Source organism: Zophobas morio, unplaced genomic scaffold, assembly GCF_036711695.1.
Source record: "Zophobas morio isolate AGI-343-1 ecotype UQ-CSIRO unplaced genomic scaffold, CSIRO_AGI_Zmor_V1 ptg000011l, whole genome shotgun sequence".
Lineage (NCBI taxonomy): Eukaryota > Metazoa > Arthropoda > Insecta > Coleoptera > Tenebrionidae > Zophobas > Zophobas morio.
The window spans coordinates 14000601-14018608 of NW_026972116.1; the positions used below are offsets into that span (position 1 = coordinate 14000601).

Genomic DNA, 18008 nt, shown 5'->3' on the forward strand with positions numbered 1-18008 from the left:
AATGAGTATTAATTTTGAAATTTAAAATATATATATATGCTTCCTCAGTAGCAATTTTAATTCAGTTTTATGTTGTTTGTTGAAGGAAGAGGTTTACTCTGCTTCGCAACTAACAAGCAATCGTTCAAACTATATATAGTCAAACAATCGCTAGTGATTTGGTGCTAGACAACAAGTGATTGAAAAAGTAGCTAACGAATTATAGTGACAAAAAAGAAGCAAAAAAAAAAACTATCGACATGAGTCCTACTTCACTATCAAGAAGAAAAAAATCTAAACTAACTTTTCATCGAGCTGTTTTGAGCCCATCAATACAAAAAAACAGTCGTGAGGGTATCAACACTATACAAAACGCACTAAAAACCGCTCGATTAGCAATAAAAAAAGCAGGAGGTCGGAATCGAATTAAAATACCCCGTGTCCTTCCAATTAAACAGGGAGGATTTTTACCACTTCTACCGTTGATATTTGGAGGATTATCAGCCCTTGGTGCCTTGTCTGGAGGTGCAGCTGGTATAGCCAAAGCGGTAAACGATGCAAAACAAGCGAAACAAAAATTGGACGAAGAACAACGTCATAACAAAACAATGGAAGCTATAGCAATAGGAAAACAAGGAAGCGGATTATTTTTACGAAAACGTAAAGACGGTTACGGTTTATTTTTGGAAAACGTCTCAAAAAACTTTTACTAGAACTACCCAAAAGACCTTTATCGGATGAGGATGTAAGAAAATATGCTTCGTTATCAAAAATTTCTAATTTTAGAGGTGTATTTATGAGAAATTCATTACCACCAGCCGGGCCTAGAAACTATGAAAAAGCCATAGTTAATTTGGATTTGTCGCTTGGTCCAGGCACTCACTGGGTAGCTTATAAAAAATTTGGAAAAAATGTCTATTATTTTGACAGTTACGGTAATTTGAAACCACCACCAGAACTAATAGAATATTTTAAAAATTGTAAAATATACTTTAATCATAAAAGATTTCAAAAATTAAAATATAATTGTGGACATTTGTGTTTACAATTTTTGTCTAGTAAAATAAAATTGGTATAAAGTAACCTGACCGACATTTTTCTACCTCAGTCTTCATCATGCATACGACGTTTTCACTTGTCGGTAATACAAGTAGACTAAGTGCTACGTATAATCCTGTTATTGAACTTGACCCACACTACGAATACTCATTGGCTCTTATAGGATTTCTAACCACGAATAATATTCCAAATATCGAGGAAGGAACAAACAAGTTTCATTATTTTAAAGAAGGTGATAGTAAGGAAAGAGAGATCATTTTCCCTAAGGGAGCTTACGAGATAGATGCAATAGAACAGTATATTCAGAATTTTCTCTGCCCAGAATGTACCAGTGACAAAGAACGATCAAAAATTTTTTCTCTGAAACCTAACCTTAATACTTTAAAGTGTGAATTGAAGAGTAAATATGGAGTTAATTTCAGCCACAATGACAGTATAGGCAAAAGACTTGGATACTCAAGTAGAAAGCTACCTGCAAATACTTTACACGAAAGCGATTTACCTGTAAATATTATAAAAGTGAGCACGATTCGAGTGGAATGTAATATAGTTACAGGATCCTATTATCAAAGTAAAAGATCACATACCATCTACGAAACCGCTATTACTGTCAATCCAGGAGAGCAAATTTTCATTGAGCCAACAAATCAAATATATTTACCGCTCACTAATAAATCTTTCATTAGCAATATAACTCTCGACATAGTCGATCAAGACAATAATTTTATTGATTTTAACGGTCAAGAAATTGTGGTGAGACTAGCGTTAAAATCTCAAAAGAAGTAATTATGGGATTAGTATACAACATTCTTAAAAGAAGAGGATTTTCACATTATACTTCAGTATCGCAGCAGTCACCACTCCAAGCACTTCCAGAAGAAGAAGAAGCATCATTAGTGTCTTCACAACATCAATTGTCGTCTCAAAGTGTAAATATTCTCAAGTCTTTAGGATATCATGTCAGAAAAACTTCAAATATTCGACCGACCTCAAGTAGATCACAGTATAATTAAAGAAGAAGAACATACGTACAACCCTGAAGTGCGTACATTTAATAATAATGATGACATTGACATCATTATAAATCAAGAAGATCTTATGATACCATTATCCGAGTGTTACCTTGACATTGACGGAGAATTTAACTCTGATGATCTTTTGCCTAATAATATACCAGCTTTAAATGGAGATATTTATTTAACAAATAACGCTGGAGCGTTTTTATTTGAAAGCATAAGCTATGAACTCAACAATAAAGAAGTTGATGTAGTACGAGATGTGGGCTTATTATCAACAGTTAAAACATTCTTGTGTTACGGTGAAGATGAATCAAAAGAATTGGGAGGAGCAGGATGGAATATGGATGGTAATGGTATTAAACCATATAACGTTAGAGATAAAACATTTTCATTGAGAATACCTTTATCGATTCTGCTAAATTTACCTTACGATTATCGTCGTATAATTACTGGAAAACATAAACTAAGATTAGTGCGTAGTAGATCTGATGATAATTGCTATATGAGCACAGGTACTAGGAGAGCAACAATGAATATAAAAAATATTACCTTAATAGCAAAACATGTCTTTCCGAACGATGATATTAAACTCCAGATGTTAAATAAAATCAACACAAGTAAATCTATATTGGTACCATTTAGAAAGTGGGATATTCATGAATTGCCCATTCTGCCAAGATCTAAAAACGAAGTGTGGAAAGTGAAAACTCTGCAAAGTGTACACACACCTCTTTATTGTATAGTATTTTTTCAAACTAATAGAAAGAATAACCCCCTAGCCGATGCTACCAAATTCGACAATATCGATATGAGAAGCATACGTCTACACTTAAATTCGAGTATATATCCATACGAATCTTGGAAATTAGATTTTAGAAAAACTCGTTACAGAGAAGCATATCAAGCATATTGCGATTTTTATAAACAATTCAACGATCAAGATAGAGCAAAACCGATATTGAAATATGACGATTTTAAAACTCGTTCAATATTCGTTTTAGACTGCTCAAAGCACCCCGAACCTATTCGTTATTCAACTGTAGATGTATCACTTCAATTTGAGTCGGACTATGAGTTTCCTCAAGATACAAAAGCCTACGTAATTATCATACACGATGCTATCGTAGAGTACACACCAATGCTAAAAACCACAAGAGATCTTATTTAACATTGAACGTGTGGAATCGTTCACAACCGAAAAAGGATTTCCTATTGATAACCTCTAGAGCAAACTGCATCATCATTCACAATAAAATTTTAAAGTATCGAGCTGCTAAGCGGTTTAATTCGTCCATTATCACTCTAGAACACCGTTTTTAGCGTTCTTCATTAATGCTTATCGAAAAAACGGAAACATGTGGTTTTATACTGGAAACAGATTTCTTGTTGATTTCCTCGATAGACAACGCATGCGAACAAATTTAGTAGTAGTAGTTGTTGTTGTCATGATGTCTGGCTGGTGTGTTGTTTACTCTTCGCAGTTTTGTTGTGAGGAAGCGAAAAGATTCTCCGTAAATCGATTAGAGAATCAAGTTCACCATTCGCTTCATGATTTTCTACAACGCTACCCACATGAAGACTCTACTCTACTCAAAAATTATCTTTATCAACGAATCGTGAAAGTGTATGAAGATCTTTCGATATTGTGCAATAAATATTTAAATAGACAGTTCTCATTTCGTTCGTTCTGTGTGGAGCTTAAAGAATTGAAACGAGCCTTGGATAGTGTAAAAGAATATATTCCAACAAAATGCTATATTACCTGGTCATTTCGTACAAAATGTGAAAAGCATATGTAGAAGAAAAAATCTTAGCCGGTCTCCGAGTTAACGAAGAGACGAATTGTAAGTTTACATTTTTTATAAAATCAATCTAAAACCGATCATTTTAGTTTGAACATTTTTTATTATCTTCGCCCGGAAATGTGAGGTTTCATAACGGACATACATTTGTAAGCGAATCGCAAGACCCTTTTATTTTAAAGGAAAAAAGGTAATTATTAATACAAACTAAAATCTTTACAAATACTTATTCATTCTAGTTTTAACCCTCCGAAAATACATTTAATGGTGAAATGGTCCTTCGCTTATCACCAATTGAGATGTGATGCTATTTGGCAACAGTACGCTAAAGATGGTGAACGATTTCGAAGACGGATACGACAAGTAGAATCCATCTATTTAGAACCTAAATTACAAGTTTCGCAACGAAAGAAAATACATGAAGATCGATTTACGACTCTACAAGAAGAAGAAGACTCCAAAAGTATGGAAGTTGATTATGAATATTATTAAAAATTATATTAATTCTGCTTATTAGTTTTTTTGTTTCTGTTGTAGTTTTCGTTTTCGCTTTCATTTTATATTATTTTTTATTTTTTAAAATGAATTATGTAAAATGTGTTCATTAGTTAATTAGACATTAGTTTTGTACTCTATGGTTTATTTTTGCTTTTATATTTTATGTTAATTAGATTTAAGATTTGTTTATAATGGATAGTTTAATTTTTTTCAAATGTATTGTAAGTTTATAAATATATCATTGTTTAAAATTTTTTGTTTTTGTTACTACTATTTTTCGATTATCATTTTGAATGAAAAGTGAGGTTAGATTTAGAGGGGCTTCATCCAGGAGCGTGCACCTCATCTTAAGACGTAAGGGAATTTTATTTTAAATTACCCGCCAATTTTTAAACACATGGCCCGATCAGAGGCCTGCGCCCTATCTTGAGACGTAGGGGCCCTCATCTTAAGGCGTAGGGGGCCCCCGGATCTTAAGACACTGGTGTTTGGAGTACAGAACTCCGACCCCCCGACGTAGGGAAATTTTATTTTATGTTACTACTATTTAACGATAATAATTTTAAATAAAAAGTGAGGTTAGATTTAAAGGTCTACATCTTAAGACAGTAGGGTTAAGAGCCCAGAGAGTTTTTGAGTTTAAATTACCCCGCCAAATTTAAAAACGTTAGAAGCCGGCGCCCCCAATTTAAGTCGTATAAGATCGAGGTCAGGCCCCCAGACACCAAAGTTATACGCAAGGGGCCCAGCCCCAGTATTAAGGCTTAGGGGGATTTTATTTTTAATTACCAGTGTCCGGGGGCCCCCGAACAAGCAAGTTAGACAACCAACAATACGACAGGCCAGCGTTATCATCAGTTCGAGATTATTCCTATAATAATTTCGTACGAAAAGTGAGGTTAGATTTTAAGAGATTAGGGTTAGGAGCCCCAATTTTCAAACGTCAGGAGCCCGCGCCCCCAAATTTAAAACGTCAGGAGCCCGCGTCCCCAGATTTAACTCGCATAAGACCGCAGTCAGAACCCCACACACCAAAGCAAGGGGGCCCGAGCCAGGGGGATTTCATTTCAGGAGGCGCCGGCGCCGCCGCCCCCCGAACATTAGACAACCAACAATACGACAGGCCAGGCCAGCGTTATCATCAGTTCGAGATTATTCCTACTGTTCAGCGTCGGGCGTGATGGACGTGTGATACAAGCGACTCTACAGCACGGCGGGACCGATGGGTTCGAATCCATCGTGAGGCAACTGTGCTTTTTTTCACACACAAAAATTCCCGCGCGAAAAGAGACATCTACCGGAACATTCACCAAAGACGCAAACCATAGCAAAGACGCAAACCATAGCAGCGCCGCAGCAAAGACACAAACCGATCGCAGCGCCACCACACGGGAACGACCACTGCGCATCGCTTCTGCGCACCGCGTCACTCATCTTTTTACCCTACTGTTGTCAGCAAGAAAGTCGTTCTGAAAATAATAAAGACAATAGGTCCAAGAACTGAGCCTTGGAAAACACCAACAATTACCGGCTTCAGTTAAGACAATTACTTGAAAGCAGTGACTCCAGGCGATCAACATCCGTGCCTCAGATTCTATAGTATAGTTCTATATAATTTACTTATCAATAAGTAAATTATAATTAATACTATTCAACGCGTTGGATTGATCAAACAGTGTCGCAGAAGTAGATTCACCTTTTTCAGAGCCAGTGAAAATAACGTCTACCATATTTGGTGCTGCAAGAGTTGTAGATTTATTTTCCTGTGTCTATCTGTAAGAACTTTATTTTCGTTAAAAAAATCCAAGTGGGTATTTGATCGATTTTCAATTATTTTCGGCATTCTTTTGTTTTTTTACATCATTTCAAAAACCACGTATTTCGTGGAGTAAAAATAAAACAAAGATATTTTTAATGACAATGACAAAAAGTAGAGGTTTCAAAGATTAGTGATTGAACTCTTCGCCGGGACTTTGTAGTAACTCTAAGCCCCAAGTTGCAAAACGCTCAGTGAGTACCTTGCAGTTGCATTTCAAACGTTTCTAAAATTCACCCTTAGCAGCATTAAAAATGTCGCAAGCTCATTATTTTATGTAAATTTCAATATCCACATGACATTCTTTGTGCACTTACATACGTATCTGTCAGTTGTAACCTTATTTATGGTCTAATGTAATTGTTGTTGTCCCTGCACGTAAATGAACACTTGTGTAGTTATTTATCCGAGAGTAATTTCAGGTGCACCGTCATGACAAGAGCTTCATTGTTGCCATTGCAGCTTCTTAATATTATTACATGCCATTTCAGCAGAAATGTAAACAGCGCGGGCGTGTGTCGGCAGTCGGCGCAGCCCCCGTTCAAATTGATAAATTAGCTGTAGCGGAACTGCTAACAAGCTATTTGTCTTCTCATCAGCGGTTCATTATTAGAACGTTAACCAGCTTTGTAAAAAATAATTATAACCGACTCTGAACTGAAGAAGGGATGATTGATGTCGATCCGTGGGCCAATTAGTGACGATTTGAATTTTCACAGAAGGGCATAACTACAAAACGAAAATAAATCATGGAAATGTTTGCATGCGCACCTGCTGCTTGTAATTAAAACGAGTCTTGTCTTGATGTTAGAAAATGACAAATAATAAATCGTGTATTTCTAACGACAATATATAACACGACGTAATCGCCGGACATTAATTACCTCTAAACGATTACCGCTTTGACAAAAATCCGCGTCTAATAAATCGCTTGTAGATTAATTCCCGTTTTAGCGGGCTTTATCGTATATATAAATTAATTTATGTTTATTTAAAAGTTGCATATTGACAGGGATGTAATTGCTTTTAATCATCGACACGACTTGTTAAGTTAAAAAGGTAAGTGGCTGCAAATATTTGCAGCCTGTTTTCAAGTCCGAGCCATAAAGCATCGCGGTGGTTAGTGAAAGCATACATTGATTAGGTTATTTATATGCATGCTTGCTGATTATACCAACTAATGGAAAGATAAGTGTCTGTTTTTCAAGCTATCGGGACGATTCATTTCTGCCGATTTGTTGGTTAATTATATTTTGTCAATTTGCCACAACGGTTTCCCTAAATGAGGCTATAAATTTTCGTGCTACCATGTAGGTACTGTTTTTTATTTATTTGATTATTTATTTCTTTCCAGGTTCACCCCCAACACTCTTCTCGAAAATACGCCAATGTTGAGAGCCGTCATCGACTTGACAAACACAAACCGTTACTATAACTCTGAGGTAATTTTCCAAGCACGCTTTCCACCAAATTTATCTAGAGTAATAATTAATCCTTGTTTTAATGTTATGTAATCTAAACCGTCACTCAATTTGTTCATTCTAAAGATATCACTGAAGTCTACTTTTTAAAGGTTTTCTTCAGGAATGGTAACAGCTTATCTATATGATGAAATAATAATGAAGTTACTCAATTTTATTCTACTGAAATATTTAAGCCTGCTCTTAAGAAATATGTGGAGTATTAATGTTTGGAGAAGCTCACAATTCACTTTGTGTCTAAGTAATACAACAGGTTCGACATAACTTTTTTTGGAGTCACATTTTCAGAAATCGAGACATAAAATTTTTTTCATTGTTTATCACTACGATAATAATGTAGGTGTTGCTATTTATTATTATTACAATTGTGTTACCAATTTAGAAGATCATTGGTGTCGATACAACATCATTACTGGGACTATTACAGTCGGTAAAAAATACACACTCTCAGACGTCCCATCTTCAAAGATTTCACTGTTACTAAAGATATGATTTTGTGATATCTTAATTGATATTCTCAGACTTTTAAAGATATCACAGGACATTACATTAGTAGATACATTAAGTCTAAGTAGTCAAATGACTTGTATTTATTACTTAAAAATAGTGCGAAGTCTTCATGTTATCGCTAGTCCTAATGAGTTTTAGTTGTAAAATTAATCACAATGGCTATAAACATATTCACAGTAGTTTCACAAAATTCATTCATACTTTCGTTTTTACGGGTTTGTTATTTACATTAACAACATTTTTTGATAATGTGTTAGCTTCCATTCCAAATTTAATGTCTTCGTTTTTGTTTTCTTCAATTCCGTAAAATAATGGATATGTATTTCTTGTTAATTACCTTTATTTTAAATTTTGTTGTTCGTTTAGAAAAGTGACGATTTTTCATGAATGGAAATACCAGTGCAAGATTTTCAAAAGATCAGTAGATTCGACAATGCGTCTTTTTTTTTGGGAACGTAGATGTACGTTCGTTGTCATCTGTCACATCTGTCGTCTGATTTTCTTAGTTGTTGTTCCTACTGAACTCAGCAACAGTCTTGGTAACACATTAATAAGATTTTTTTTATATCAAGTTCCTGGTTTTAATTCGATAAACATTAATATGTAATCTGGAGGTGTTCGTGGTGTTCCTATTTATGTAATACACCGTGTATGTCGCTACACAAAAATTTAACTGCGCACATCAATTTGAAATTGAATTTAGCTGACATCATCAGCTGTTTTTATGAAAAATATTTCATCGGTTGATATTAATTTTGTGTTTAAATCATTTTGGTTTTTATCGACTGTCATGACTTCATTTATTGCCATGACGTTAACAATAATTGTGTTTCTATAAATTGAAACAAGAAATACATATTTTTCCGAAAATTTAAATAAATAAGTGTTTTTTTTAATACATAGGTCTAGTTGACAGCATCTTTCAATTGTTCTCAGTCTTTGTTTCCACCTAATGAATAATTCCTCCCAAGTCAGGTTCTTGTCTCTGCGCCGAACTCATCCCTGCTCTTCGTACAGAATCGGCTTTCATCTGTTTCAGACACATGAGATAGAACTAATTGGTTTATAGCTTGTATTCGGGTGATATTTTTATTTGTAATCTTTCGTATATGCATATTCATAAGCAATTAACGAAATCGAATACCGCTCACTCTCCTTATTCAGCATTTGGATTTGGTCTCTTGCGGTAGATAATTTAAACTTTCTGTACTGAGTGCTTTTGTTACAGACGTCGAACCTGTCACAGTATTAAGATTAAAACTCGACTCTTGTCTGTATCAGTCAGATTGAATCAGGTTTTAATTAGATTTCAATTAGCGTGTCAATAGTAGTTAAAACGAAACGATTTTATTTGCAGGAATTCACCAACAAGGGCGTTTTGTACAAAAAAATCAACATCTTCGGAGGCGGCAGAGTTCCCCCTAGGAAAGTTCGCGATGAGTAAGTCAAATCCGAATCGTATTTTTAAACTTGTCTTCTGTCTCTGCATATTACATTTACGGGCCACAGACTTTTAGTCGGTGATAGATAGGTGTTTCAGAGTCACTTCCGACAAACAATGTCGTTGAGCAGACTACATGGGACTATTTGGATTTTTATTGTCGTCTCGGAGTGTTGGAAGTTGAAATCGCCGCATAAGCAATCTAACTGCTATTTATCTCAATGAACACTACTAGCTTTTATGCGCGATTGATAACATATAGCGACGAACGAAGGCGTTATTTAATTACTATCTGAACGGCGTTCCGACGAAAAAAGCCGACGAAAAAATGGAAAAATGCAAGCAACCTTAACAAGGCTGAAAAATGTGATGCCTGTTCGATAAAGTCATGCATATTATAAGTATTAATTACCTGGACAATAAAAATAGGCTTGTGTACCATAGGCGATAAATTAAGTATCAGGTTACAACTATAATTAATTGTTTACATGACAGTTAAATGATTTTAGTAAATATTATGATCTCATTGGAATAACCAGATGAATTAAGAAAAGCTTTTGATGTCAGAAGTTGTCATTTAGTGGGGGCAGTAGAAAACTCGTTTGGAATAAATAAATAAATTATTTACTTAGAATTATATTGTATAGGATAATTAATTATCACCGATTTAATGCTCGTGGAGGATGTACTGACTGTAGCAGACAATATTTGGCTTTGATTGATTTGTCAAATATCTTGGTAAACATACGTTAAGATTTACATCAAAACAAGACGTAAGTAAAAGCTTTTTATATTATCTCAATTTATCTAGTCACTTATTTTTATTCATAAAAAGTTCTCAAGGTAAAGTAATTGTAAGAAGTGTAAATGTTGTTAATGTAGCAATAATAGAACATTACTCGATGGTCCATACAAAAGACATTAAAATTAGGGATGACACTTTAAATGACTAAATTAGAGTAAAGATTGGATCGTTGATTGATCGTCAGCCGAAATTTTTAGTTTAACTTTTGATTAATCGATTTCGTCGTTGATTTTTTGAATAATGTTTTCTTAAGATGTTCGCCAGGTCTGTATGTGCTGAAGAAAATGACTTCGATAAGTCCGCTTTTGATATGTAAAACTGATGTTAATGGGATGGAAAATTAATGTAAAATGCTGTGGTTACACAAACTTAAGTAACTCGAAATCCTTGATATCTTGAACTATGTATTTTCGTGGAAGCGTATTTCCAGACATATAATTTTCATATTAAATATAACAAGCAGTTTGATTTTTTTTCTGTCAAAACTTGTGGACAAATAATCGAATGGTGCGTGAAAATAAAGTTTGAAGAATCGACACACGTGGAAAAATTAGTTTGTATTCCAAAATTTGCTTTTAGCCTCATATTTGTAAAATATTTTTGTGTTTTAATTTTATGACCATAGTTTTTTTTGATATCTCAGTTGATTTTGTGCACGTCTAAATTATAACTCTTCTAACTTGTTGCGAGAGGTAATAATATGTAATCGTTAGCGGAGAGATCTTGCAGATACTAGTGATTTTCTTCAAGAAACACTTTCATTCCACCTCTAGCGCTGTAGAAATTGATATCGTACCGATGTTATTAGATAGCACTTTCAGTTAAAGATGAAATTATTGAACGCCGCCTAATCATCGATTATGATTTATAATAGACATTCAATTATTATAACCGTAACTTCTTCACACTAAATCATCGATGTCAGATTATGGATTGGCGCAACCATAAAATTCACTCGGAGGGTTTTCTAACCGGTGATATTCCTCCTTGTCGGTACATGGACTTCAGGATTCGGTTATCATATAATTTACAACTTAAAAGGCATTTACTTACCCATACATAGACATACAGCATCTGATGTTCCCATTTACATAATGCTATCATTACCACCTTGCAGCACCTCGTTCACTCGAACAACCTATTAACATATGGTCATAATGTGTCTTGAACACAATGTACCCGAAACACACCCTCGTTTCAGTGTTCTATCAACTCTCCCTATTCCATTATTTATTTTTCAATGGAATTTATTATTACCTTGTGGAGAAATCATGCGTTTCGTGAATAAATTAGCAGGCACGTATCAAAAGCGACATTTTTATCGTCCCTTTATCTGGATGCAACGGTTTTCTGGTACATTTTTGTACCTACAAGCAATTTGAATATATTGCTTCGTAGCGGGACGTTTGCACGAAATTACGCTGTTTACATGCGTATGTAAATGCTCGGCTTTGCATGTTATACAGCACTAGTCTCGTAATTAGTATTTTCCACAAGATAGCTAATGAATCTTGACGGTTATGACATTTCTATAGGTATAACGTCTACTCATTTATTGTAAAGCTATTTGTTACACGGTGATAAAACACACACTCACGTCGCTAACATTGCTCGCATTTTATAATTTTTTGCTCGTATTTGTTTCCAATTTTCAATTTTTGTGTTAATTTGATTTTGATATCTATCCACTGCATTTTTTAGTCGAGAGCAGCTAGTTATGATTTTTACTGTCCGAACGTAAGCTAGAACGAAAGTGAAAATGTCAGTCAGACGATCACTCGTTTCCGGGTGTCTGTCGCCTGCCGGCGTTTTACTGAATGCTTTCAATTCCCTCTGTTCTGTCTGTTGATACACAAAAGTTTTTCTTTGTACAAATTTATTGTAATTTGTTTACCCAACTACATGTTAAAAATAGATGATGATGATGATGTGGTGTCATATCATTATGAGACAATAAATCATTTTTTAACACTGAACATTTTTAGGATGAACATTAATTACAAACAAGAATTTAAGCGGAGGCTATGTTTAGTCCGTTTTTTCTTAATTAAACCAAATTATATGCACCATGTCCATAAAACGATGAATAAATTCTATAAAAATCAGGAATATAATTTTAGAAACATGTTTTGACCATGGGTCATATGTAAAACATAACTCAATTTTATAAAACCGGTGAAAAGATTTTTGGAAATTAGGTGGTTGTCTGTTTGAAGGGAAAATATATAAAACTAAAGTTTTACTACATTATTTTTCCAAAAACCAAAGCGTTATAATGTGTAGAAGCACTGAACTTTAGTTCTACGAAAAGAACTTTCTTATATTTTCTCGACGTTTCATGACTTCTACAATATGAAAAGTCGGTCTCCTGTTTCCTCCTGTCTGTCGTCTGTCTGTTAACTGACGATTTTATTAGACACGTAAGTAACCTTTAAAAATTACTGTATTTTGAGGTTACATTTTGGGTGTACTTTAGGACCATTATATAGACAGTACATCGTCAACCAAGATTGGTTTACTCATTATCACCAGCAATTTGATGACGTCATTTCAAAATTTTGCTAGGTAAATTCTGTTTAAATATCTTTATGATTTGTTAATACGTCAATATTTTTTTATTGTATACAATCTTCAAAATGGTGATTATTTTTAATCACATTTTTAGACCTCAGTCAGGAAGGCAAATGATTGTATAAGATTCGAATATTGCCACTAAGGTAATACTGTCCTTTTAAATAGAATTCAAGTAGTTACCGTTGATCGTGTATGATCTAATAAAAAAGAGATTTCATATGGTCTAAAACTCATACTTTCTATGTTAATGCTTGTGAACTTGCTTTTGATATAATAGTTGTAACTGAGTCATGGTTGAATGATTCTGTTAAAAATGCTGAAGTATTTCCTTCTAATTATAATGTAGTAAGATGCGACAGAAAATTTGACACTGTGGCTCGTACTATGGGTGGTGGTGTGGTTGCTGGTTTAATTAATAAAATAGCCTATCAAATAATTGACACTGCAGCTATTGGAAACTTAGTTCCACTAATTGATTTTATTATTTGTAAATGTCAGTGCAGCTCACATATTTTGTTTTTAGTAGCATGTTACATTCCACCTCAGGTCTCTCTTGCGGACTATGAATTATTTTTTGAAGCTGTTGAGGTTCTTCTGGTAGGCCAATCTATTTTGTTGGTTGGTGATTTTAACTTACCCCATTTTAATAATTTGCATACAAATTGTCGTAAAGTAAGATCACTCCGAAGTTTTTGTGACTCACTTCAACTACATCAACATAATAGCATTCGTAATTTGAACAATGAACGACTAGATTTAGTCTTTTCAAATCTTCAGAAAATTGTTGTAAGCCGAGAACTACACCCCTTTGTTAAAGAAGATTCTTATCACCCGGCCTTGTCACTATACGTTGCATATCCGTCTAAGTCAAATGCATCGTTCTTTCCCTCTGCAAAAACCACAAGGTATAACTTCCGTAAAGCCAATTTCTTATATTTATATGATGACCTCCTTAGTATTGACTGGACTTTTCTGGAAAAATGTCTTGACGTCGATGATGCGCTTGACACATTCTATGATCATCTATATAACATTTTGAATTGTTCCGTGCCTCAGTATGCCACCTGTAGTCACAAAGCTTCTTATCCACCATGGTTTACACCAAGTATTATCTCTAAGCTAAAAGCTAAAGACTACTATAGAAAAAAGTGGTTATCATCAAATGTAGACTCATTCTTCGAAGAATATAAAAGACTTCGGGCACTTTGTAAAAGACAAATATCGCTTTCTTATCGAGATTATATAATAAAGGTTGAAAACTCAGTTCGTAATAACCCCCGCGAAATTTTTAAATATCTTCAGTTAAAGCAAGGTATACTACAAGAATACCCGGTAAAATGTATCAAGATGACGTATCGTTTGAAACTCCTGAAGAAATAGTGAATGGCTTTGCACAAGTTTTCTCAAGTATATATCACCCTGCCTCAAATGTGACTCCCAATGACAATTCCAATCTTCCATCTTTTAAACTTATGTGTGTGTCTGACCAGGAAGTCGTGAAAGTTATGGCATCTTTTCCTATTAAACATACCGCGGGAGATGATCAAATTCCCAGTTTTTTGATCCACGACGCAAGATATGCTTTAGCGACACCATTGACAATAATCATCAATAAAGCTATCTCCAGTTCTTCTTTTCCGACTCGTTGGAAACGTGCGAGAATTGTACCGGTGCACAAGAAAAATGATTACACCCAGTTGAAAAACTATCGACCGATTGCAATTCTGTCTAATTTTGCCAAGGTTTTTGAGCAAGTAATTTACAAATCCATATTCAATCAGATTCAGCCCTATATATCCCCAAATCAACACGGCTTCCTACCTGGTAGGTCCACAATAACAAATTTAATAACTATTACTCAGTTTATATGTGAGCAATTAGATAATGCTGGTCAAGTGGATGTTGTCTACACTGATTTTTCTAGTGCTTTCGATATGGTTGATCATGACTTGTTACTAAACAAACTTAGTTCTTTTGGTCTTGCACCATCATTTATTGCTCTTATTAAGTCATACCTCTCAAATCGAATAAACTATGTTTTTTATAACGGGTTTACATCGTATGAATATGTCTCGACATCAGGTGTACCGCAGGGTTCCAATCTGGGACCACTGTTTTTCATAGTTTTTATTAACGATTTGCTCAGATCTCTTACATGTCCTGTACTTGCATATGCAGACGATTTAAAAATTTATTCCTCTGTATTCAATGATATGGATGTAAATCTTCTACAGGATAACATAAATATTATTGCTCAATATTCAGTGTCTAATTTCTTAACTTTGAATGTGGATAAGTGCTATTTTCTTACGTTTACTCGCAAAATAAAGTCAGTTTCTTCATCATATAATATTAATGGTCATGTACTTCTCAAAGCAGATTCAGCAAAAGATCTCGGAGTACTTTTTGACTCAAATCTTACTTTCATTAAGCATATTGAATCCACAGTATCATCGGCATCAAAATCCCTTGGATTTATAATGCGTACCGTACATCGAAATTCTTTAACGATTTCTCTCTCCTTAAGACGTTGTATTTTTCGTTTGTTCTAAGCAAGTTAGAATATGCATGTGTGGTCTGGGCCCCATATTACGTGTGTCATCAGTTAACCATTGAAAAAATTCAACGAAGATTCCTAAAATATTTATCTTTCAAGATCGATGGAGTATACCCACCTAGACATGTTGATTATGACAATTTACTGCGACGGCATAATTTTCAGTCGCTTTTTGGTCGTCGAAAAGAATATGGTGCTCATTTTATTTGGAAGCTTATTCACAATCGCTTAGACTGTAGCAACATATTATCGCTTATAAAATTCCATGTGCCACGCTTGAACTCTCGATATGCATCAACTTTTGATTTTTCTACACCAAAAACAAATATACTTAGGAGAGCACCGCTGACAACTATGTGCCATGATGCTGATGTATTTTATTATGATATTTTTAATGATAAAATGTAATTTCTTCTCTATTAGTTCCTTTAATTGATTAGTACTTATTATTTTATTGGTTTTTATATTAGGGTTTTACATTTGGTTATTGTATTTATCATAATATTTTAAGTTAATTATAGATTTGTGCGTAACATTTAATTTAGATTTTGTCCTGTAATAGGGTAACAACCTGTTGGGCAATAACGGCTATTATTATTATTATTATTATATGGAGTATCTCAGAGCGGAATTTTGGAGCCTTTACTGTTTCACTTTTAGAGCCTAAGCTCAGAAAATACATATTGTATTTTTTCGGCGTTTTGTAACCCCTAGAGTATGAAAAAAATAGATCTCGTTTCCGTGTCTCAGTCTATGTGTGTCGATTTTTATTGGACAGATAATCTCCAAAACTACCGGACTGATTGCTGTAAAATTTTATTTGTGGGTTGGGAATATCGTGTAGACTGTAAATTGTAAAACGCTAGTCAAAATTTATCTAACCGTCACTGCGAACAATGTGATGACGTCCTCTCAAAATACATCATAGTAAATATGATTTAATGTTACTCTTGTACATATGGTTTATGAATGCGCCTATAGTTTTATCACAATTATTTTACAATTTTTTTGTGCAATATTTGCCAAGCGTATCACGTGTTGAACTTGGGCCCTATTCCTGTGGGTTCAAATCTCATCCTTGTCGACATTCTTTTTCTAACTCACTGAATTTGTTTGAATATTTGGCTTTAGGTGCGAAGGAAGTCTTATCTAAATAATTTTAGACCAATTTTTTTTTTATTTGGGTGAATGGTTTCCCACATTTCATTTCCAACCAAACCAAAATTTGTCGATACATCTTCACCAAATTTTAACCACATCACCTCAAAAGTTTCCTAAATTTATTTAAAATGTGCAGAATATGGTACCCGTATTTTTTGTAAACACTTCTTGTAAGAGACATCTGTCTGAGAAAAATATTTTGACATGCCCTTGATAACGTTTCTGAAAGCAAGGAAAGTACGTTCTAAACTTAAGATTTTTTCTTATACAATTAAGTACTTCTAATTAATTATTTTGCATACTGTAAGAGTATATGTAATTGTATCAAATTTTGAGTTTCACTTTAAATTTCTCTAATTCAAAAGTATAGTCTTGCAAATTCAGTACCGGTTTTATAGTCTGTTAAAGTGGGACCTCAGGCCGAGACTATTATAAACCCTAACAATGCGTGATTAGGATAATACTACAAAATAATTATGAAAAAGATATTTATGAGTCGGTAGTGTCGGTAGGTTTGCACAGGTCGGTATTAAGTCCCGAGTTACCTATCTACCTCTACCAAATTTGCTGGTATATAAAAGCGTCTTGGTTAATATGCATTAATAAAATGTTTTTTGGGGGAACAAACAGATCGATTTTGATTAACACTTTACCATGGTTACAATAACTTTAAAACGTCTGCAAGATTTCAAAGTGATCAGTTTTGCAATTCTTGATTTATTCAATAAAATAAATTGACTGATTCATTAATTTTTTTGAGTGACCCTGTATAAGCAAATCTAAAAAATGAGGTTCTTAATTTGATCAATAAAAAATTGGTCGAAGCCTGTAAGTATAATCCGACAAATTCAGCTCTTTAAAAAATTATAAAATTTGATTTTACGATTTTCGTTTTGTGATAAGATAACCGCTGTAAAGTAAAAACCGGAGGCATAAATAACACCCCTTGTCCTTCAGCAGTAGGTAATAGCAATCTGAAGCTCAAGTGTTTATTTATGTTTATACATCGAAAGAATGTCACGTAGAAATTAGTTTGATTTGAATGAGTTTGTCTTCTCAAAACAGGACTAAAATTATTAATTAATCCACAATCGAACAAAATGTTCTGAATATTCTAATTCTTATATTATCATTATTATATAAAGATGTGCGTATTCTTCACATTTTTGATCAATAAAAAATTTGTTATGTTATGTTATGTTATAAAAGAAGAGTAGTCACAGCGTTATATCAATGCAAGAAAAAAAAAGGAAAAGAAAAAAAAGTTCGGCATCGAACCTCAATTGCTCGACCTGCGGTACGCTCA

General features: G+C 34.0%; 1 protein-coding gene and 1 long non-coding RNA gene across 5 annotated transcripts in view; both read left to right on the forward strand.

Annotated features, from left to right (window-relative positions):
• The window catches only part of LOC135127007 (RNA/RNP complex-1-interacting phosphatase-like), a 92486-nt gene that overhangs the window by 54740 nt on the left and 19738 nt on the right, over positions 1 to 18008 (forward strand). For all 4 annotated transcript variants that reach the window (XM_064053297.1, XM_064053295.1, XM_064053294.1 and 1 more), the window contains 2 exons: positions 7528 to 7615; positions 9522 to 9604. In XM_064053297.1, coding sequence (XP_063909367.1) covers positions 7528 to 7615; positions 9522 to 9604 — 171 coding nt within the window. The remainder of the gene's footprint in view (positions 1 to 7527; positions 7616 to 9521; positions 9605 to 18008) is intronic.
• LOC135127012 (uncharacterized) lies at positions 2965 to 4524 on the forward strand. Its single transcript, XR_010280160.1, has 3 exons — positions 2965 to 3901; positions 3949 to 4049; positions 4099 to 4524. It is a non-coding gene; the product is annotated as an uncharacterized LOC135127012 (long non-coding RNA).